We start from the raw sequence: 22,146 nt of genomic DNA on the forward strand, positions 1-22,146 counted from the left end.
TCTAGTGTCACTCCTTTTCTGACCTACAATGGTATGGACTTAATCCCACTCAGTTGGATTATTTCATATGCTTGTAGTGTCAAGTTTTTATTGATTATATGAAGTATTTCCCCAACTCCATTGATAGTTACTTGAAGCAAGGGATGATATCTTGTACTTCTCCATTTCTCTTATGGGCCATATGGTATAGTGAGGTATACTCAGTGATTAAACACTTGTCCATTCATTGTGGGGAAAGAAAAAAACGTAGTGATTGAGTTCAGAGAGTAAGGAAAAGAAATTAAAATATACTGAATAGAAGCCATATTTCATTATTTTATTCAAACCTGTTTTGATCAACTCTATTTTACTGCTTTGTGGAAGGTACTATCATCTTTGGTAGAGGCAGTGTCTTTGCTTCTGAAATTAGTAAAATTGAAGTGATGCACCCAATTCTGCACACCATGTGAACAATGGAACATAGATTCCCTACACATTCCCTTTCCAAGTTTTATTCCATTCCTGCCTCACATAATTGGCTGATTCCAAGCCAGATCCACAGTTAAATCTGGTTCCAAAAGGCAGGGTTTTTTCCACTATTTTTCTTGAGTGTTTTGAGAAATTTAAGGTCATTAAGTAGATCTAAAAGAGAGGAGATTGCCAAGTTTCAAAAGGGCAAGAACAGTCTTTGGCCTCACACCAGTGAATGATATACCATTTCGTGGAGTGGGAGGAGGGAAGGTGGTGTCCAGTGGACGAAAAAACTGGACCCAGAACAGATATAAAAACAGAGGAGCCAGGGACTGGAGCCACCATCAGGGAGAGACTCGCTCCCAGTGACTGTAGGGAAGACCGTGCCATTTCCTGCCAAGATGAAGCTGCTGTTGCTGTGTCTAGGGCTGACTCTAGTCTGTGCCCATGAGGAAGAAAACGTTGTGAGAAGCAACATCGATATTTCAAAGGTAGAGTCTGTATAGTAGCGTCTGCCCTTGTGGGGTAGCGTGGAGGATTCTGAAGTAACGTGGCCCTACCAGAGAACAGGAGTTCCTTGATGTATTAGACCAAAGGGGTGGTTTCAGACTTTTGACTAAGAGCAATTGTACCATATTAAAAGAGAACACTTGGGGACCTCTGTTCTTGCTTTAGGGATGGTGGAAAGAGCCCTAGATGTAGTACCAATTGACCTGAGTTCTAATTCCATCTTCACATCATTATTATGAGTCCTGGCACACAGGCCAGGTTCAAGGAGACAAGTATTCCTATGGAGTTCCCTCTCCCCTTTATCTTACCCAATCATTTTACTGATTTATTGCAGATTTCAGGAGAGTGGTATTCCATTCTCTTGGCCTCAGATGTTAAGGAAAAGATAGAAGAAAATGGTAGCATGAGGGTTTTTGTCGAACACATCAAAGCCCTGGACAACTCTTCTCTGGCCTTTGTATTGCATACAAAGTAAGTGTGGTCTTTGTCACTTGGGAGAGGAAACACGGGAGTCTGAATATGGTGTTGGAACTCTGTGTGTGTGAGGGTACACATACCTTCTGGGTTTGTATTAAGAGTCCATTATCTGACACTGATCCAGGACCTGAAGAACCTGGGCCTTTTCTAGATTCAAAGATAAGAATTATGACAGAAACAAATTCAAATAGGAGTAGAGGAAGTACGGACAGGGTAGAGGGTATCAGAATCATAAGTAATGTAACAGTACAGCATAAGTTTGGAGCACAGGACTTGGAATTGACAGCCTGTCTCTCTCTTGAATCTCTTATGTATGACCAAGAAACTTCATCTGTTTCCACCCCAATTTTCCCTTGGGTAAAGAGGATGATAATTCTCTTTAATGGTTTATTTTTTTTGCAAGGACCATGTGAGGTAATGGTTGGAGAGCACTTCTGTGAGAGGCTGGCACATGGTGAACACTAAGCTAATTATCTAGACAGGTAGTTGTAGTGATAATAGTGGGAAGTAGTGGCAGAGTGACAGTAATGGAAGTAGTTGACTCATTCTTAAAGTATCACAAAGTAAAATAATGTAAATAAAAGCTCTTTGGAAACTGTACTCCAAAAATGTTCAACAGTGAAGTGGAATCAGAAACCCAAATTATAGGTAGAGTGTGAGGGAGCTGGGGCATCAATATCTCTTGGACATCAGCTTATTCTGTTTTACAGAGAGAACGGAAAGTGTACTGAAATATTTCTGGTTGCTGACAAAACAAAGGATGGTGTATATAGTGTTGTGTGTAAGTATATTAAAAAGTCTTTCTAAATTCAACTTCCACTCCAAGAATTTAATAAATGCCAATATCTTCAAGATCTTGACCAATTCCTGATCAATAGCTTATGTACATTATATAATGAGGGGCCATCTAATAGCCAAATCCTGAATCTGGAAGAACCTTGGGTAAAAAAAAGTCAATGCCTGGCACATAATACCATCAGATAAAGAAGGTAGTTTGCTTATATGTACCTCCAGCAAGAAAATTGACAAAAAAATAAGTGGTGGGACAGCTTCTCATTCCCTGCCTACTTTCTGATGATGTCTGCTGGTCATTGCTATAGCACATCATCGCTCAGGATATAGAGCACTGGGTATGTAATGCCAGCGGGCCTGTAGAGAGGATAGAGACACATAGTTGGCAGAAATGGTCAAGGGAGGTGGGTGAGTCTCAGGGAGGATGATAGAGCATAAGTTGCTGCTATGGCTGAATTTTTCTACTAGTAGTCAAATACCAGTATCCCTTGGATGTTGCCTCATGAAGCCCAGGGAGATGTAAATGAAGACATTAAGTATTACTCTATTACTCTCTATATCTTCCAGGATATGCACTTGAATTTGTTTCCTGGTTGAAAATAAGTAAAGGGGTTTCCTTACTTCCCGTGGATCTAACAAGCTCTGACCTATCAAGCTCTGAGAGGCCAGCACACGGTGGCACAAGTTCTGAACTGTGTTCTGTTTCCTCCACAGATGATGGATACAATGTATTTAGCATAGTTGAAACGGTCTATGATGAGTATATCCTGTTACATCTTCTGAATTTTGACAAGAAGAGACCATTCCAACTGGTAGAGTTCTATGGTACGGTATTTTCATGCTGACACTCATTTTGGGGTGGGGAAGGAGGGTAAACCTGGAGACAAAGTGGTCCTCCCAATTTTTATCCTGGAATGTCTCTCCTCCTCTGAAGACAGATGCTCACCTTTGGTAATCTGTCTTCCTGCCAGAACCATATCCTAAAGATGTCAAATTCAAAACAGGTTATAACTCATCCCCAAGACTTCTGCCTAAGCACCCAATCAGTGCTGTCCATTTTCCATCCATCTGGAGCCACCCCCTTATGAGCCTCAGTGACAAATACATAAGACACAGCAGTTACTGTCACTCTCCCCACAGCCCGAGAACCAGATGTGAGTCAAAAACTCAAGGAAAAGTTTGTGAAATACTGCCAAGAACATGGGATTGTTAAAGAAAACATACTTGACCTGACTGAAGTTGGTAAGTATTGTTATTTTCTAGTTTTCTCTTCTTAAATTCCCATGTTACTGAAGGGGGAAAAAAACAGTAACAACAACAAAAAAAAAAAAACAAGAGAAGGCAGTACCCCCAATTAGTCCCCTTTGCCTTAACCTAGAGAATCATTTGGTTTCTCTCTGGCAAATAAACTGGGTTCAGTGTTTGTATGTGTTCTGTCTCTACAGATCGCTGTTTACAGGCCCGAGGAAGTGAAGCGGCCCAGGACTCCAGGTTGGTGATCTCTGATGGAAAGGGGGTGGCCCTGGGATCAGTGCCTTCCAAAAGCATTAGGAGTTTGTGTCCAAAGATGACAATAAAAATAATTTGGTAAGGAAGCTTGTGAGGAGAGCTTGAGATGTGGAATTGGAGGAGCTGGGTTCAGGACTCATTCCTACCATGAACTTTTGAACAAATGACCTAAGCATTTACCAAGGGAATAATGATGTCTACCCTGCAGAGTTACCATGTGGACATAATGCTGGCAAAAGACATCAGTAATTGATGACATGCTAAAAATCATTAAGACTTAAAATTTGAAATGGAAAAAGGGTAATAGGACACGAGTATGAAACTCACATCCATTTCTGTGTTTATGGTTGGTCTTCCAAGCCCAGAAGGCATTTCACCCTCCCAATTTACAACAAACATTTCTTCCTTTGATCTTTGTACATCCTTAACTTCTCACCTGGGAATAGAGCTGTCTGAACTTCCAGTTGTCTTTTAAGCTGGAAAACAGACACTGAATCTTCTCATCAGTTTCCTACCTTAGATTTATTGTGGAGCTTCATTCAGATAATGTAGCTTGTGTAAAGCAGACATTTAATAAAAGGTAGCTATGGCTTTGCCGTTATCTCTCAATTTATCTAAAACTCTTCAAAACTTCTATGCTGAAGGTGGCAGAACAAGCCTCGGATCCTTCATTGCTTTCTTTTTTTCATAGATTCAGTTTGGGGACAATAAATATGAGATCAGCAGTAGAAAAAAGGGGGGGGCATTTATTCATTGCCCTCCCTCCCCTATTCTGGCAAATAACATGTTACAATATAGCTTGACATCTACTATTCACCATTTGTCTCTATAACAGAAGTTCTTTTTGCTTCAATTCAATCCAAGGAATGCTTAATAAGTTTCTGTGTTCTCTTTTTCATTTGCTTAGTGTTGAGTGAATGCTTCCTTACCTGGGCTCCAGGATCTTCCCTTCTGTGGTCCCCACACCATCTAGTGACAAGTGCTGTGACCTGATTTCTATCATAATCACATAGGAAAGCATTATCTCTGCATCTTCAGAATCTTCCTTAATTGTCTAGGAAAACATCAACCAACCAAGATTTCAAGATTTTCTCCAAATTTTCCAGCTGTCTTTCCCATACCCAGGAGAACTCTGTCATGAATAAGAACTTCCTATACCTGGTCAATAAATGATTAGCCTTGCAGTCTTGTGGTTTGTGTATATGGGAGTGTGGGGCCGACAAAAAGCAAATGGGGGGACCTCCTTGGCTCTGCACCCATAATCCTTCTCTAGCTTCTCAGAATCTTTCCTGAGTTTCTCCCTCTGCAGTAATTGTCTGTCCCCATGAGTGCTGGTTGCCCTTTGATTTGCCTGTTTCTTGGTGATAAGATAAACTTTCCCATAATTTGCCCCATCTTAGAATTCTCTTTCTCCATGGACTGTTGCTGAGGCTGGTACCAGCTCAACATGTTTCAGGACATGTCCCCATATTTTAGCTTCTCTGTGTCATCCGTCCTATTAGATGGTTAGTGTCCTTCCATACTCTTGGAACAGTTCCTTCAATCACCACTGTTATCTGTTGTGAACATATTAAGTGAGATCCCATTAAGTGTGAGCAATACCTACCTTCAATAATCTGGGCTTGGTACAGTCAGGAGGCATCAAGGAGGCAAAATGCTATCAGCCTCCTCTTTTGGGAGCTTACAGGGAAAGGGAAAAGGAAAGTAATGATCTTCCACTTACAATCCTTTTGCAACAGTGTAAAACTTATACATGGGTGTTGGGGCAGATCAAGACCTGGGTGGGAGTTGTCATACAAAAAGAATGACTCAGTCATTATGAACGTACGGTTAATTAGGGAGAGCTTTATAGGCATGTGACCCTCCCCACATCTTACTCTGCCTCCAGGTCAGAAGAATAAGTTAGGTTCAGACTTAATTGCTCCAGACTTAAGCATTTGGTCTTATTGGCTGAAATATGTCAGTAGGCTTTGTAGAAAGTCAACCTGTCATGCATGCGAAGATCCTTTTTTTTTTGTTTAATTCAAGTGTGGTTGACAGACAATGCTGTTATTAGTATCAGGTATACAACACAGTGATTAAACAAGTCTACCAAAATGGAGTAGCCATCTCCCCGATGCCAGAACTCAAGAAAATCTAGGACCCCTCATTTTTAAATGTTAGCACTTAAGGGATAGAACAGCTGTTACCCAGAGGGGCATGGCCCAACATAACCCTGAGAGTGCTTAAGACATTACCAACAATAACAGTGCAAGGAGGGCCACAATGATGATCGATGAGGGAAGATGGCTGGGTGTACCACATGTCAGTCAAGAGGGAAGCACAAAAAGACCCTCTGTTCCTAGGTCAAGATGGCAGCTGGAGCTCACACTGAAACTCTTACCTGTACTTCCCAACTCCCACAAAGTTATTTTCATCCATGAGTGGTTGCTAAAATAGGTGTTTCTGTTGGGGTATGTGATGAGGGGTCACACCGCCTATTCCACCATCTTGCTGATGTCAACCCAGATTAGCTCACCAAAAAGACACAGAGAGAAGAACATTGAGTTTTCAAACCTGTTTTCTAGAGTATCAAATGAATCAGGCATCAGATGAAAGTTATGGTGGAAGCAGCCATCGCAGGGAGCTATGCTATTGTTTCTTCGTACACTGTTCAGGAACTGGAGGGCCAATCCCCTTGGGAATTTTCCACCATCATATTTAAATTCTTAGTTGTTTTTTAATAGTTTCTTATCATCTCATTGCCCATCAGCACATTCTTGGGTCTGAAAACAAATTGAGCTGATTAAAGGAAGGGAAATCTACTGCAACAAGCACCACAGAATAATACTCCAAATGCAGGCAAATGTGAATTAAGATTACTCTGTAGATCATATGTACCACGTTTCCTTCCAAGAGTTAAAAGTATATGCGAGGAAACTCTGCTTGTGCATCAAATGCAGTGAGGACTCTCTTTGGCATTCAGCTGGACAGGAGAAATGGGTCCCAGATTGATTTTCTGTTCACTGTAACAAATCACTACAAATTTAGTGGCTTCAAAATAGCACAAGTTTTGGAGGTCAGAAGACTGACACAGGGCCCACTGGGCCAAAACCAAGTGAACCCCAAGTCTGTCAATTTATTCAGATAATCTTCTATGTCCTTCCTTAGAGTTTTTAAGTTTTCTCCTTAGTAATGTTTTTTATTTATTTTTGAGAAAGAGTGAGCAAGCAGGGGAGGAACAGAGGGAGACAGAGGATCCCAAGCAGGCTCTGTGCTGACAACAGAGAGCCTGATGTGGGGCTCAAACTCACGAATTGTGTGATCATGCCGTGAGCCAAAGTCAGAGGCTTAACCACCCAGGCGCCCTTCTCCTTAGTAATTTTCTAATTTTCTGGTGTGTTCTTGGTTGTTGGTTCCCATATACTTTCACTGTTTGTTTTGTTTTCTGGGTTTTTTAACCATTAGTTATTATCATGAGTTTTTGCTGGTATAGAGAAATGTTATTGATTTTTGTAAGTTGATCTCTTTAGCAACCTTGATGGCATTTTTTTATTACAATAAAATCAATCTAATACTTTGTGGATTCTGTTGGTTTTATAGATATGGTCATATTATCTGCAAATACATGTTAATGTAGGTCTTCCAATCCTTACACGACTCTTTCTCTTTTTTCTCTTTTCTCCCTGTAACACTAGCCAGAACCTCAGGAATACTTTAAACATTGAAACCACACTTTCTTTACTAGGGGTTGGCAAACTGTAGCCCACAGGCCAATCCTTCCCTCTGCCTATTTTTGGATAGCCCGTGAGCCAAGAACATTTGCAATCCATGTGATATTAGAAACACTAATTTTCAACCCCAATTAAGCAAAATGTTATTCCCTCCTCCAATTCCATTCTTCTAATAGACCTATATTAAAATAAATTATACTCAATATATTTTAAATTTCATCAGAAATATGAAAATATGTTTTCTGTGTTGTTATATTGGTACCTACATAATATTTTTGATTTTCACCTCTTGGCCTGCAAAGCCTAAAATATTTATTATGTGGTCTTTTAGAGAAAGAAGTTTGCCAGTCCTCTTTTCTATACATGGCCTCTTCCCCCCACCCAAATAAACAGGTTTGCCAAACTGAACCCCTCAGAGTGCTTTCAGTAAGATGGGCATTCGATTATACATGACTGTGGGATGAAAGAGATATTTATAAGCTGTCCCATTACTGCTCTTCTTCAAATATCATGACTTACTTAAACCTGAATGGAGGAAATTTAGATAAATGTCAAATACACTCCCAGAGTAAATATCAAACTAGGACACCCTGAGGTTATTTGGGGATTTCAAGGACAAGGATAAAGATTCCAAATCTCTATTCTTGGCTTAGAGGACTTTGTCATTTGATTTCTCCTGTCCCAGAACTTTAGTTGAAACTGTCTGTTCCTGGAAGCAAGCCCATTAAGATACTAGCTGTTGTTAAAAATTAGCATTTCAGAAACACTGTTCTGTTGGTTTCAAGAAATTTATGATGGATATGTTTTGGTTATTAGAATAGACAATTTTGGCAAAGAAAGAGGGCTGGAGTGCCAGATTGTTGAGGAGAGCCTGGCCAGGAAATAAGACCTGGTCAACAGCACAGACAACAATTATCCAGCTGCCAGGATTCCCACAACCTAACATAGCTACCTTCATTCTCCACGTTTCTGTCAAGGCTGAATTAGTTATGCACATAATTTTTTTTTACGTTTATTTATTTTTGAGACAGAGACAGAGCATGAACGGGGGGAGGGTCAGAGAGAGGGAGACACAGAATCCAAAACAGGCTCCAGGCTCCGAGCTGTCAGCACAGAGCCCGACGCGGGGCTCGAACTCACGGACTGTGAGATCGTGATCTGAGCCGAAGTCGGCCGCTCAACCGACTGAGCCACCCAGGCGCCCCAGTTATGCACATAATTTTTTGCGTTTTCTAGAGATTTATGTCAATGCTGTCACCGGTATGTATGCTTCTTTTGTTCTGGCTAATTTCAGCTAGCATAATTATTTTGAGGCTCATTGATTTTGTGCTCATCAGTAGTCTGTTCCTTTTTATTGCTGAATAGTGTCCTGTTTTACAATGTACTAAAATTTTTAATCTAGTCATCTGTTAGTGGACACTTGGCTTTAATAACTAAAGCACAATGAACATTCACATATAAGTCTATCTATGGACATGCTTCTTTTGGGTCATACATAGGAGCGGAATAGCTGGGCCATTTACTAGGTGTGTGTTTAAGTTTGTAAAGAAATTGACAGACTCTAGGGTGGCTGCATCATTTTACGTTTCCATCAGCAGTGTATGAGATTTCCAGTTCTTCCATATCCTCACCAACACCTGGTATTTTAACGTTTATTTTTGAGAGAGAGAGAACGCTAGTGGGGAAGGGCCAGAGAGAGAGGGAGACACAGAATCCGAAGCAGGCTTCAGGCTCTGAGCTGTCAGCATAGAGCCTGACACAGGGCTAGATCTCACGAACTGTGTGACTCTGACCTGAAGTCAGAAATTTAGCCAACTGGGCCACCCAGGCGCCCCCACTTGGTATTTTAGGTAGGAAAAATTAATAATGTGTTACACAGAACCCCAAACTTCCCAACGTTCCCTAAAATCCAAGGAAAACACATGAGGTGCCTATATGGAAATGAAACTGGTAACCAAAGGGTTAACAGATGTACTAAGTACCTTTGCAACTTATTACCCAGACCTTTTTTTTTTTCTCCTTTGCCTTTAAATATCCCTGACTACAGGAAAGAATATCCAATGGAAAGAAGATGGTCTCTTTAGCAAGTGGTGCTGGGAGAACTGGATAGCAACATGAAGGGGAATGAAACTGGACCACTCTCTTACACCATATACAAAAATAAACTCAAAATGGATGAAAGACCTAAATGTGAGACAGGAACCATCAAAACCCTAGAGGACAAAACAGGCAACAATCTCTTTGACCTCAGCTGCAGCAATTTCTTACTCCACATGTCTCCCAAGGCAAGGAATATAAAAGCAAAAATGAACTATTGGGACCTCATCAAGATAAAAAGCTTCTGCACAGCAAAGGAAACAGTCAGCAAAACTAAAAGGCAACCAACGGAATGAGAGAAGATATTTGCAAATGACATACCAGATAAAGGGTTAGTATTCAAAATCTATAAAGAACTTACCAAACTCAACACCTAAAAAAAATAATCCAGTGAAGAAATGGGTACAAGACATGAATAGACACTTTTCCAAAGAAGACATCCAGATGGCCAACAGACACATGAAAAGATGCTCAACAGCACTCACCATCAGAAATACAAATCAAAACCACAATGAGATACCACCTCACACTGGTCAGAATGGCTAAAATGAACAACCCAGGCAACAACAGATGGTGGTGAGGATGTGGAGAAATGGGAACCCTCTTGCACTGTTGGTGGGAATGCAAACTGGTACATCCACTCCGGAAAACAGTGTGGAGTTTCCTCAAAAAATTAAAAATAGAATTACCCTACAACCCAGCAATAGCACTACTAGGAATTTATCTAAAGGATACAGGAGTGCTGATTCATAGGGGCCCATGTACCCCAATGTTTATAGCAGCACTTTCAACAATAGTCAAATTATGGAAAGAGCCCAAATGTCCATCAACTGATGAACGGATAAAGAAGATGTGGTTTATAGACACAATGGAATATCACTTGGCAACGAGAAAGAATGAAATCTTGCCATTTGCAACAGTGTGGATGGAACTGGAGGGTATTATGCTAAGTGAAAGAAACCAGTCAGAGAAAGACATGTTTTCACTCCTATGTGGAATTTGAGAAACTTAACAGAAGACCATGGGAGAAGGGAAGGGAAAAAATAGTCTCAAAGAAAGAGGGAGGCAAACCATAAGAGACTCTTAAATGCAGAGAACAAACTGAGGGTTGATGGGGCGGGGGGGGGGGGGTTGGTGGTGCGGGGAGGGGATACAGGGGAAAATGGATGATGGGCATTGAGGAGGGCATTTGTTGGGATGAGCACTGGGTGTTGTATGTAAGTGATGAATCATGGGAATCTACTCTCGAAGCCAAGAGTACGCTGTATATACTGTATGTTTGCTAGCTTGACAATAAATTATACTTAAAAATAAAAAAATATTAACTAGCTAGCTATCCCTGACTGTCCTGCTTCTGGGAGACAGATTTGAGGCTTGTTCTCCCATCTCCTCATTTGACTGCCTTGGTATCCCACAGTCTGGCTTTGCTGTGTGTCAGGCTCACAAAGCCAGGGTCAGTTACAAATTAGGCAAGCCAGCCACACGCTCTTTGCCTGTGGTTCATGGGTCCCCAGCTGTAACACAAGTCCCACGAGGAAGGCAAGCAGCTGCCTAGGCTCTTTGTCCTAGGGACTGTCCCCAGGACTCCACCCTGACAGAGGGCCACCGACCTTCTTTGATGCTTAATTTAATTCTTGTGGCAAAGAAACCTGTTTCTGGGTCTTTTTTAGTTTCCATTTGGCGAGTACCCCGTGAGGGTAAGTTCTCCTTCCTCCCATGTGGGCTGGCTCTCTTACCCTCTTTTTTTCTTGCTCCTTAATGGAGCAAGAAGGGGTTAACTAGAAAGCCATTTGGTTCAATTGATGAAACCCTGACTTTCAGAGAGGAACACATGAATGCTCACAGAGGTACTCTGAGCTTCTTTGGTTTGTTGCCACAGCTTTTGGTATCTTTAGATAAAACCAGCCATGTTCTAACTGGAAAACAGGAAAGGACAATTCATTTCCTGCCTGCAGCCCCTTTGGGCTGTATTCTCCAAAACTGGGCAATTTTTTTTATAACATTGTTTGACAGAAATATTCATTTGACTCTGGAGAAAAATGGCCAATAATGGATGTGTAAATTACACCATCTTGCGATTTTATTTTGTAAAAGGGAGATATTTGGAAATTGGGCCTTTAAGATTTTGTTTGCACCTGATTTGCATATTTGTATGTGGTCATGTATGTTGTCAGTGTGAGAGATTTTCTCTAACCTTCGGTGGTATTGCTGAGATCGGCTTGTAAAAAGAGCTTTATTTCCTTGGTTTAAAGGCAAGCACTTGTAAGAATTAGCCATTGAGGCATGCTCTCCAAACTCTTGACTGCCCTTTCTTTCTGCATCCTTGAAGTCTCCAGGGTTGGCTTTGCTGCCCGTCGGGCAGATGAACGTGGGTTCAGTTACAAAACCAGTAAATTGTAATATTGGCATGTAAAAAGCTTAAAACATTGCTGCTTCATCACCAGAAATGAACGTGGTTGCTTTGTGTTCAGTAAGACTGGGATGCTTTTCCTAGAACATCAAAGATGTGTATCCCTTTTGTTGATTCTGAAGTTCTACCAATTGTATTTGGAATATAATTCAATCTTTCCCCACAGATTAAAAATGTGGGTTTTTTTTTTTTTTTGCTTTTTCTCATAATTTAGTTTACAGTGTAATGATTTCAGGAACAGAATTTAGTGATTCATCACTTACATATAACACCCAGAGCTCATCCCAACAAGTGCCCTCCTTGATGCCCCTTGTCCATTTAGCCCATCCCCCCACCCAACACCCCTCTAGCAACCCTCAGTTTGTTCTCTGCATTTAAGAGTCTCTTATGGTTTGCTTCCCTGTTTTTATCTTATTTTTCCTTGCCTTTCCTTATGTTCATCTGTTTCTTAAATTCCACAGTGAAATCATGGTATTTGTCTTTATTTTGCTTAGTTCCATCCATGTTATTGCAAATGGCAAGATCTCATTCTTTTCATCATGGAGTAATATTCCCTTGTATATATCTATACCACATCTTCTTTACCCATTCATCAGTTGGACATTTGGGCTGTTGTTGATAGCACTGCTATAAACATTGGAGTGCATGTGCCCCTTCAAAACAGCATTTTTTATCCTTTGGATAAATACCTAGTAGTGCAATTTCTGGGCTACAGGGTAGTTCTAATTTTTTGAAGGAACCTCCATACTGTTTTCCAGAGTGGCTGTACCAGTGTGCATTCCCACCAACAGTGCAAAATCATTCTCTGCATCCTCAAAAAATGTGGTTTTTAAATGTAAGTTTTCCCTAAACATTTGTCCCCAAACCCATTATTCTGATACAACTATTCCACGAACATTTGGGTATTGCAAACTAGAAGACCAGGAACATTGTCTAGTGTATGCCTTTATTTCTGGTTTTCCCCTGGGGTACATCCTCGTATCACTCTCTCCACTCACCCACCCACCCCTACACCACACGTCTTGGAGCTGGGTGTGACCATGTGGCTTGTTCGAGCAGTAATCATTAGAAGTGATGTACATCACTTTCTGGAAGGAGTTTTGAGAGCCAGTATGCATTTTATCCATCTCTTCCTTTGCCACATTGCCAGTACTCAATAGTCACTCTATCTACCTGGTCCCAGAGGGTGATGACCCAAAGCTCCAACTTGTGATGGTGGTTTGCTTTGAGAAAGAAATCTTTATGGCATTGAGCCACTGGGATTTGAAGGCTGTTATCACAGTATAACATGGCCTACCCTGCCCAATCCATGGGAGTCCATTATGGACACTCAGGTTTTGCTAGGAAAGCAAAATTCCTTTAAGTTTAAGTATATTGCCATGGAGTTATACCTAACATTCTAGTGTATTTTGTAGTCTTGTCTAATTATGTTATTAGGTGTGTTGCCTTTCTTAATCTAATTCTACTCTTGTGCTATCTGAATCAACCTATTGACAAAGACGAACAAACTTTTATTTTAAAGACAAAAGTTTTATTTTGTCTTTAGCCTAAGTTAGGGCAGCTGCCTGGGCACAAAGAGTGCTCCAGTGAAGGAACATTTAGTACAGGGTTATAGGTGTTTTTATATAAAAAGTTACAAATGACTAAGAACATTCCAAAACGTTACAGGATTTATCTTATGTTCTTAGTATGTACAAGCCTGTATAACTAATCTTATGGGAACAAGGTTTCTTTAAAATTTGTGTTTTTTATTTTTGTAATATGAAATTTGTTGTCAAATTGGTTTCCGTTGGTGGTTTTTTTTTTTTAAACAAAGCTGTTTCGAAGGGGTACCTGCACCCCAGTGTTTACAGCAGTGCTATCAATAGCCAAAGTGTGGAAAGAACCCAAATGTCCATCAGTTGAGGAGTGGATAAAGATATGTGTGTGTACATATATACACATATACATACATAATGGAGTATTACTTGGCAATCAAAAGGAATGGAAATCTTGCCATTTGAAAACTACATGGATGGAACTAGAGAGTATTATGCTAAGCAAAATTAGAGGAAGACAAATATAACTTCACTCATGAATTTAAGGTACAGAACAGAAGATAATGGAGAAGGAAAAATGTAAGAACAAGAAAGGGGACAAAACATAAGAGACTTCAAATACAGAGAACTGAGGGTTGCTGGAGGGGTTGTGGGTGGAGGGATGGGCTAAATGGGTAAGGGGCATTAAGGAGGACACCTGTTGGGATGAGCACTGTGTTATACGTAGGGGATGAGTCACTGGAATCTACTCCTGAAATTACTGCACTATTATGCTAACTTATATGTAAATTAAGAAAAGAAGGGCACTGGGTAGCTCAGGAACTTGATTCAAGTAGAATTTCAGGGGGAAGAAAAACCGTTTTGTTTTTGTAACTCCAGTATACCACATGCAGTAGGAAGTCCTACTGAGCACCAAAAATATGACACATAATATGCAGGAAGATTTGTAGAAAAGCACATGGATAAGAGAACCATGTTGTTATCACAAAAGAATAGGTACAAACAAAACAAAGCACAAATTTACTGTTAGAGTTCTACATCCACGTGACTCTTAGATGTTACCTGCATTAGAAATCTTAGCCTCCATCTTCAAAATGCTTCAGCCTTCTCAGGCCACCCTCTAGATGTATTTAACAGTTTTAAGCTTAAGTTTCCAGCAACGTTCTTACTGCTTCAAGGCATGTTTACAAATACATCTGTAAAATGCTTGGAGAATGTGTTAAGGGAATAGCACAATTAGCTATGTGGCCTGGAAGGCTGCTTCTATTCACAAGATTACTGCTAGGGCTCCCAGTTAAACATGGTAACTTGGACACAGGGTTACCTGTGTTCCATCCTGAAACCCCAACTATAGTGAACTTAGATGTTTGAGAGGAGAATGGAGGCAGAATCCCTTAAAAACCAAAGAATAAGAGGAGGTAATAGAAAAGAATGAAAACAGATTTGGCAGTTGGCAAGCAGAGCATCAAAGGCTGTGTTAGCAAACCAGAGAGAGTCAGAATGCAGCATCTGCTGGGGAAAGAGAAAGCTAAGAAGAATTGGGATCTTTTATGCAGCGCTCCGGAAAGGTCCCAGCCAGGGACAAAAGGAACATCTGGTACGAGAGATCTGAAATGCCCTACGGCACCACCCCTGCGGCAAGCCAAGAAAGGAGATGGTCCAGATTGGTACCAGGGGGAGAGTAGCAAGGGCAGGGAGGAGTAGCAAGTTTCTGGATGTATTTTGAAAGACAACCAATAGGATTTCTTGATGGTACGTGTAGGAAGAGAAAAAGAATGACATCTTAGGTTTTTGCCCAAGCAACAGGAAAAGTGGAGTTGACGCTAGTTGAAAGAAAATTACAAGTTTAAAAGAGACCAGGCGTTCACATGTAGACAAGTTTGAGATGCCTATTGGACATCCAAGTGGCAATGGTGAGCCATTATCCGTTATCAGTGGTCAAGAAACTAACATGCCTTCTACCCTTCTGTCTTCCCAGTCTGTCACCCAGGCACATGAAAAAATCCAGATGTAAGTGATCACAACACATACGGAAATGCCATTGAAGATTGGCTGCTCCCCTCCCCAAACAATATTCACTCCTCATTTCTATATTGTCTTGGCTTCTGGCAAGTTTTCCTATGAAAAATCATAATGGTTCACTGACTGGCATAGTTAAGCCAACAGGAGTCAAGACCAGATCCATTCAATTTGTACTCTAACAATATCAGAATCTGCAATATTGTCCTTAGGTATACCCCAGGGTTCCAGCTGAAGCAAGCCCACGAAGCCATTAGTGTCCATCTACACAAGTGGCTCTTTCTTTAGGTTTCTGTATCAACTAAAGCATTAATCCACAAGGTACAGGATGTATTAACAATTGCAGTTACCTTGGCCCCCAAGGGGGAAGTCTAGGGTAATTTCCTCATCCATAACAACCCAAGCCAGAGAATTAAGGCTGACCTGGGTGCCCACTAGGACCAAGGAGGTGCTTCCTTAAACACTTCCAGGTGACCTCTTCAGGTGTAAGCCACTGTTTTAGGAGAGAGAAAAGCTGATGTGTGTAGCTTCCACATAAGCCATATAATCCCAGGAAAGAAGATAGTGCCCTTGGAAGAGTTTAGTTTTGGGAAGTTCCCTGAACTAGGATCTACATTCTGCAGAAAGCACAGGTTGACAGCAGCTCCAACATGGCCTCCTAGCCGATGGAAAGTCTTTGGGTCTCCGGCTCATCCATTTGGAAGGTCTTAAGACCATTTAGTTTGTCCCAGAGCTAGCTGGGTCACATCTATCTACGTCATAGAATGGTCAGAGCCATCTGACCGAGGAGAGCAGACTCAGCCAGTAAATTTCTTTCACCCATTTGGGAGGGACCTACCGTGGACTTTCCCCTACAACACAGCTGAGGACAGTTCTGAAAGACAGGTCATTAATGCCCTTCCTCCCCCCACCTGAGCTGCTTTGTTGTTCCCCGCCACCCAGTTCTTCCGTCCCATGCCAGTAGCTATAGCCACTTTCTGTCCAGTCATCCCTTACTCATTCGAGCTTTTCATCAAGAATCAGGTGAGAGACAGACCTTTTTATAAAACTTGATACTTAAGTTGGAATCCCTTGGGCATTCCTTTCAGGGAAGAGGCTGATAAACAACCTGAAGTACTATCAGGGGCGAGACAGGCCCTGACTGCCACAGGTGGGGGTGGTCAAAGGGCTGCTGAAATCCATCTGTAAAGCAGGAGAAGGGGAAACCTCCCTTGCAATATGGCCATCCCCACTGTGGGACAAGCAGGTCAACTTACGGCTCAAGTCACAGACTGACATTCAACAGTAGCCTCTGCATCAAGAGCAGAGTTAGGTTCGATCAGACAGTTGATCCCAGTAGGTCTCAGATGCCTGGGCATAAGCCAGTTCTGAGTGACCCAGACAGTTCATTCAGCAAGCGTAACATCTTTGATTGTTCTTCCACTTGGAGAAGTACAGCCTGCCCAGACAGCCAGGCCATTGACAACAGCCCACACGTCTGTGTTCTGCCCAATGGGGTGACCACATCTACTTCTACTGCAGGGCTGGCTCTGAGGGGGGAACAGCTATACCAGCTCAGTGGACACTGCTAGGTTTCAACTTCTCTAAAACTTTATCAAGCCAGTGCGTGGTAGGCTCAGAAGATGGCCCCACTGGGCTAGGGTCTTTGGCTCCAGCTGGGGACAAACGGGGTGTATGCAGTAACTGAAGCTTCCATAAGGAATTGCGTGCTTTTCCCCCAAGAAAAGACAAGATACTGCTGGGGTCAAGACGGCAATGTTCTTGAATAGATGAGGCCATTTCTTGACAAGACTTTTGGGCTTTTTCTCCCTTGTTAGTCTCAGAGTCCAAGTTAACCAACCCCAGAATGGCAATTTGAGAACTGAGCATCACAAGGCCTTCACAGATCAATTATTCCAACTCACTAAGAGCTAAGAGCAGCTTTCCAAAAGGAGTCCCTCTGATGTGGCTACAAGTCTTAAAACCCCAAGGGCAAGTCCAGGTAAAATCTGTCTCCCTTTGTTAAAGGCTCTAATCTGCAGAGTCAAACTTGTTCAGTCTCAAATGCTTGAAGAATCTAAGGTGTTAGGGGTCCTTTGTTTGTGGGGTTAGGATGTAGAAGTTAGGGCAAAGATAGCCCCTTTTCCCCTTTGAGTGCTAGAGAGATGGAATATCCTGAACCCACCCATACAAACAGAAGAAATTTTACTTGGCACCCAGCCCCTCGGATTTTTTCAGATTTGTCAACCACCCCTGCTGACAGAAGTGTGTAACACTGGTCAGGGCCATGGAGACAGAGGTCTTGTTGGTTGGCAGTCAGAAGCCTATGTAGCGAGAACTTCGGACATCAGAGGGTAGAGGCTCCCATGAATTCTGACCCTCATACTGGCAGCAAATGGCAGTGGAGTTAGTCCTACTAGCCCTTTTCCATATAGAGCTCTTTCCCTAGCAGGCTAATCCCCTCTGGAATGGGGAAAGGCAAGCATATAACAACTCTTACAAGATGCAGCAAAAGTGGTTCTAAGAGGGACGTTTATAGCAATACAGGTCTACCTCAAGAAAAATTGCGACCTAACCTTACACCTACATCTGAAGGGCTGGTGGGGGGGGGCGTTTTTTTGGGGGGGGGGGACACACACACACACAACCATAGGCCAATATCTCACAAATATAGATGCAAAAATCCTCAAAATTTAAGCAAACCAAATCCAAGTAAACATTTAAAAAATCCTACAGCACAATCAAGTGGGATTTATTCCTGGGATGCAAGACTGGTTCAGTCTGCACTTAACATGATACATTACATCAATAAGACAAAGCATGAAAACCACATGATCAACTAGATGCAGAAAAAGCATTTGACAAAGTATAACATGTATTCACGTTAAAAACTCTGCCAAGTTTAGAGAAAACATACCTCAACATAACAAAGGCCATGTATGAAAAACCCACAGTGAACATCATACTCAATAGTGAAAAACAGTTTTCCCCTAAGGTCAGGAATAAGACAAGGAGGCCTACTTTTATTCAACATAGTGCTGTAAGTCCTAGCCATAGCAGTCAGACAACGTAAATCAAAGGCATCCAAATTAGCAAAGAAATAAAACTACTTGTAGATGACCTACTGTATGTAAAAAACCTTAAAGCTCCACCAAAAACCATTAGAACTGATTATTGTATTCTGTAAAGTCACAGGATATAAAATCAGTATACAGGGGCACCTGGCTGGCTCAGTCAGTAGTACATGCAACTCTTGATCTTGGGGTGGTGAATTTGAGCCCCATATGGGAGGTAGGAGGAGTTTAAAGAAAAACAATTTTAAACATCAGCGTACAGAAATTTGTATTCGTCTCCACTAATAACGAAGCAGCAGAAAGTGAAATTAAGCAGACAATCCCATTCATGGGGTGCCTGAGTGGCTCAGTTAAGCATCCAACTTCATCTCAGGTCATGATCACACAGTTTGGGAGTTAGAGCCTGGCATTGGGCTCTGACAGCTCAGAGCTGAGCTTGCTTCAGAGTCTGGGTCTCCTATCTGCCCCTCCCCCGCTCATACTCTCAAAAATAAGCATTAAAAGATGTACAAAGAAAACCATCCCATTCCCAACTGCACCAAAGACAGTAAATTATTGAATAAACTTATCCAAAGAGGTGAAAGACCTGTACTCCAAAAGCTAACAGATGAAATTCAAGATGCAAAGAAATGGAAAGACATTCCATACTTGAGTTGAAAGAATATCATTAAGAGGTCTATACTACACAAAACAATCTGCAGATTTAATACAATCCCTGTCAAAAATACCAACAGAATTTTTCACAAAACTAGAACAATCCTAAAGTATATGGAACCCTAAGATTTGTATGGAACCATAGAAGACCTCAAGTAGCCAAAGAAATCTTGGAAAAGAAAAACCAAACGAGAAGTGTCAATTCTAGATTAAGTTATAGATTATAAAACAGTAATAATTAGAACAGTATGGAACTGGCACAAAAGTAAACAGATCAATGGAATAGGGCAGAAAAACCTAGAAATAACCCACAATTATGTGGTCAATTAATCTTTAATAAGGAGGTATGAACATACAATGGGAAAAAGTCTCAAATGGTACTGGGAAACTGGACAGCTACATGCAAAAGAATGAAACTGGACCACTCTTTCACCATGAACAAAACTCAATAACGGATTAAAGACCTAAGTGGGAGACCTAAAACCACAAAAATTCTTGATAGCACAGGCAGTAATTTGACATCAGTTACAGCAATATTTTTCTAGATCAGTCTCCTAAGGCAAAAACAAAAATACAACACAACTATTGTGACTACCCCAAAATAAAGAGTTCCTGCACAGTGAAGGAAAAGGAGAAGATATTTGCAAGTGATGTATCCAATAAAGAGTAACAAAAATATATAAAGAACAGCGACAACTTAACACCCAAAAAACAGTCCATTTAACAAGTGGGCAGATGTCTACATTTACTCCAAAGAGGACCTAGAGATGGCCAACAGACATGAAAATATGTTCATCCTCACTCATATGGAAAATGCAAATCAAAACAGTGAGATATCACCTCAGTCCTATCAGGATGGCAAACACACACACACACACACACACACACACACACACACACACACACGAAGAGAAGTGTTAGCAAGGATGTGGAGACAAAGGAACCATTGTGTATTTGTGGGAATACAGACTGGTGTAACAGCTCTGGAAAACTGCATGAAGCTTCCTCAAAAAGTTAAAAATCTAACTACCTTAGTTCCAGTAATTGCACTACTGGGTATTTACCCAGAGAAATAACACACACACACACACACACACAAATTCGAAGGGATAAATACACTCCAATGTTTATTTCATTATTTACAATAGCCAGGATATGTAAGGTGTCAGTGTCCATCGATGGATGAATGGATAAATATGTGGTATGTGATTATTCAGCCATAATGAAATCTTGCCATTTGTAACAACATGGCTAGAGCTACAGAGTACAATGCTATGTGAGAAGTCAAAGACAAATACCAGATGATCTCACTCATGTGGAATTTAAACAAATGAGCGAAGAAAAAAAAAAAAGACTTAACTAAAGAGAACTGATGGTTACCAGAAGGGGGGGATGGGGATGGGTCAGATAAATGAAGGGGATTAAGCAGTACACTTATGATGAATAAAAAATGAAATTTAAACTCCCACAGTCAGATGTAGACACAACAAAGAAAGCATATTGGGTCAGCCCAAAGGATCCCATAACCCAAGATCACATTAGTTCTTCTCCTCACCAGGACCTTGAGCCCCATCCAGGCATCCCTTCCTGCCTTGACCCAAGTAGGCTGGAGACTTTGGCGCCTGTGTCCCCACCCTGCCCCCATCCAGTATTCCCTAGATGTGGCTTTTTCCTTAGAGTGGCTGGTGGGAGGGATACAGGAGCAGCGGAGAGGGAGAGACCAGCTCTGCACCAGCAAGCAAGGCCTATGTACTGTTTCCAACAGCCCGTCAACTGCTCATAGCATCTCCCAGTGGAAGAGTGAGCCACCACCAACAGCACTATTTGGGTTTCAGGTTTCAATCCCACCTTGCACCGGTCAGTCTCCTTCACGGGTAAGCCAGAGAAAGGCTCTTAGCCCACCACCACTTGAGCCAAGAGCACTTGCTACCAGATCCCAGGGTATTTGCTTCTCCTATGCCCTAACCCAGGCTGCAAAGGGTCTTGTCCTTTTTCCCAGAAAGCCACATTTCATTCAGCATCCCACTCTATCAAAACGATCAAGAACTGTGGAGAGTCTGAGACTATCTTGCTTGCAAGCTAAGGAGACCTGCCACGTTCTACATGCTTCCCAGCAGACGGCAGGAGCTTCACATTTGGAGTCCCTTTGCCCACCCCCCACCCCCGCCCCAAGTACCCAGGCAGCAACGTGGAACAGGCTTAGGTTGATGCTTATGCACACAGTGGCTGTCACAGGAACCCTAATCTCCGGAAACCCCACCAGTTTAAAGAGGCTGCCAACAAAATGGTGGATTTCAGCCACCTATCAAAAGAACATTTCCTCAGGAGTATTCAGGAAAAAACCAGCTTAGTTTTCAGGGACTTAAAAGTGGAATTCCGGCGAGATACGGATCTCTGCAATAGAAGTACCAGTGCCTACCAGTTCCTACTGCTCTCCTCCCACATCTTGCTAGATCCTCCAACACCAGCCCTCAGCTTGGGTCTGGCTGAAATCCAGGGCCCATTTTGTTCTCCATCAGCTCCATGCTGTGGTTCTGACAACATGGCCTGGCCTCCTCCTTGTATAGGAGATTCCATTTTTTTCTTTGAGGATGTGGTCCCTTGACTTGCTCAGTGCTGTGGGTGGGACCTGTGGAAGCAAACTTACATCACACAGGGGACACTCCTTCCCCTTTCCCAGGGGGTGTTCTCTTGGGAAGAACTGGGGGACCTACCTTGTCCTGACAGGAGGGCTCTCTTCCCATTCCCTCCAAATGAAGATTACTTTTTAATGGTCTTCGCGGTCCCCCATTAGTATTTAACTTCCTCAAATTCCAGGTTTGAGGACTTCGGAGTCTGGGGTCTGTCAGGAAAGTCTGCTGGTTTGGTGAGAGCGAAGAGGGTCGCAGGGGCCTGGTATTTCGGCTGGCAGAATGGGACTGGGG

General features: G+C 41.9%; 1 protein-coding gene across 2 annotated transcripts; it reads left to right on the forward strand.

Annotated features, from left to right (window-relative positions):
* The first annotated feature begins 364 nt into the window (after nucleotides 1-364).
* Nucleotides 365-10,658, forward strand: LOC106982822 (allergen Fel d 4). 2 transcript variants are annotated; one of them, XM_053204779.1, is made up of 7 exons: nucleotides 365-941; nucleotides 1,295-1,431; nucleotides 2,148-2,218; nucleotides 2,944-3,054; nucleotides 3,370-3,471; nucleotides 3,675-3,720; nucleotides 9,499-10,658. In XM_053204779.1, the coding sequence occupies exons 1-7, from the start codon at nucleotides 852-854 to the stop codon at nucleotides 9,533-9,535; spliced, it is 594 nt and encodes a 197-aa protein (XP_053060754.1). In that variant the 5' UTR covers nucleotides 365-851; the 3' UTR covers nucleotides 9,536-10,658. The 2 variants fall into 2 exon arrangements, with proteins under 2 accessions (XP_053060754.1, XP_014936481.1); XM_015080995.3 differs by lacking the exon at nucleotides 9,499-10,658 and adding an exon at nucleotides 4,646-4,920 and having other exon boundaries at nucleotides 386-941.
* Nucleotides 10,659-22,146: the final 11,488 nt, after the last annotated feature.

This window comes from Acinonyx jubatus, chromosome D4 (assembly GCF_027475565.1).
Source record: "Acinonyx jubatus isolate Ajub_Pintada_27869175 chromosome D4, VMU_Ajub_asm_v1.0, whole genome shotgun sequence".
In the NCBI taxonomy this organism is placed as follows: Eukaryota; Metazoa; Chordata; class Mammalia; order Carnivora; family Felidae; genus Acinonyx; species Acinonyx jubatus.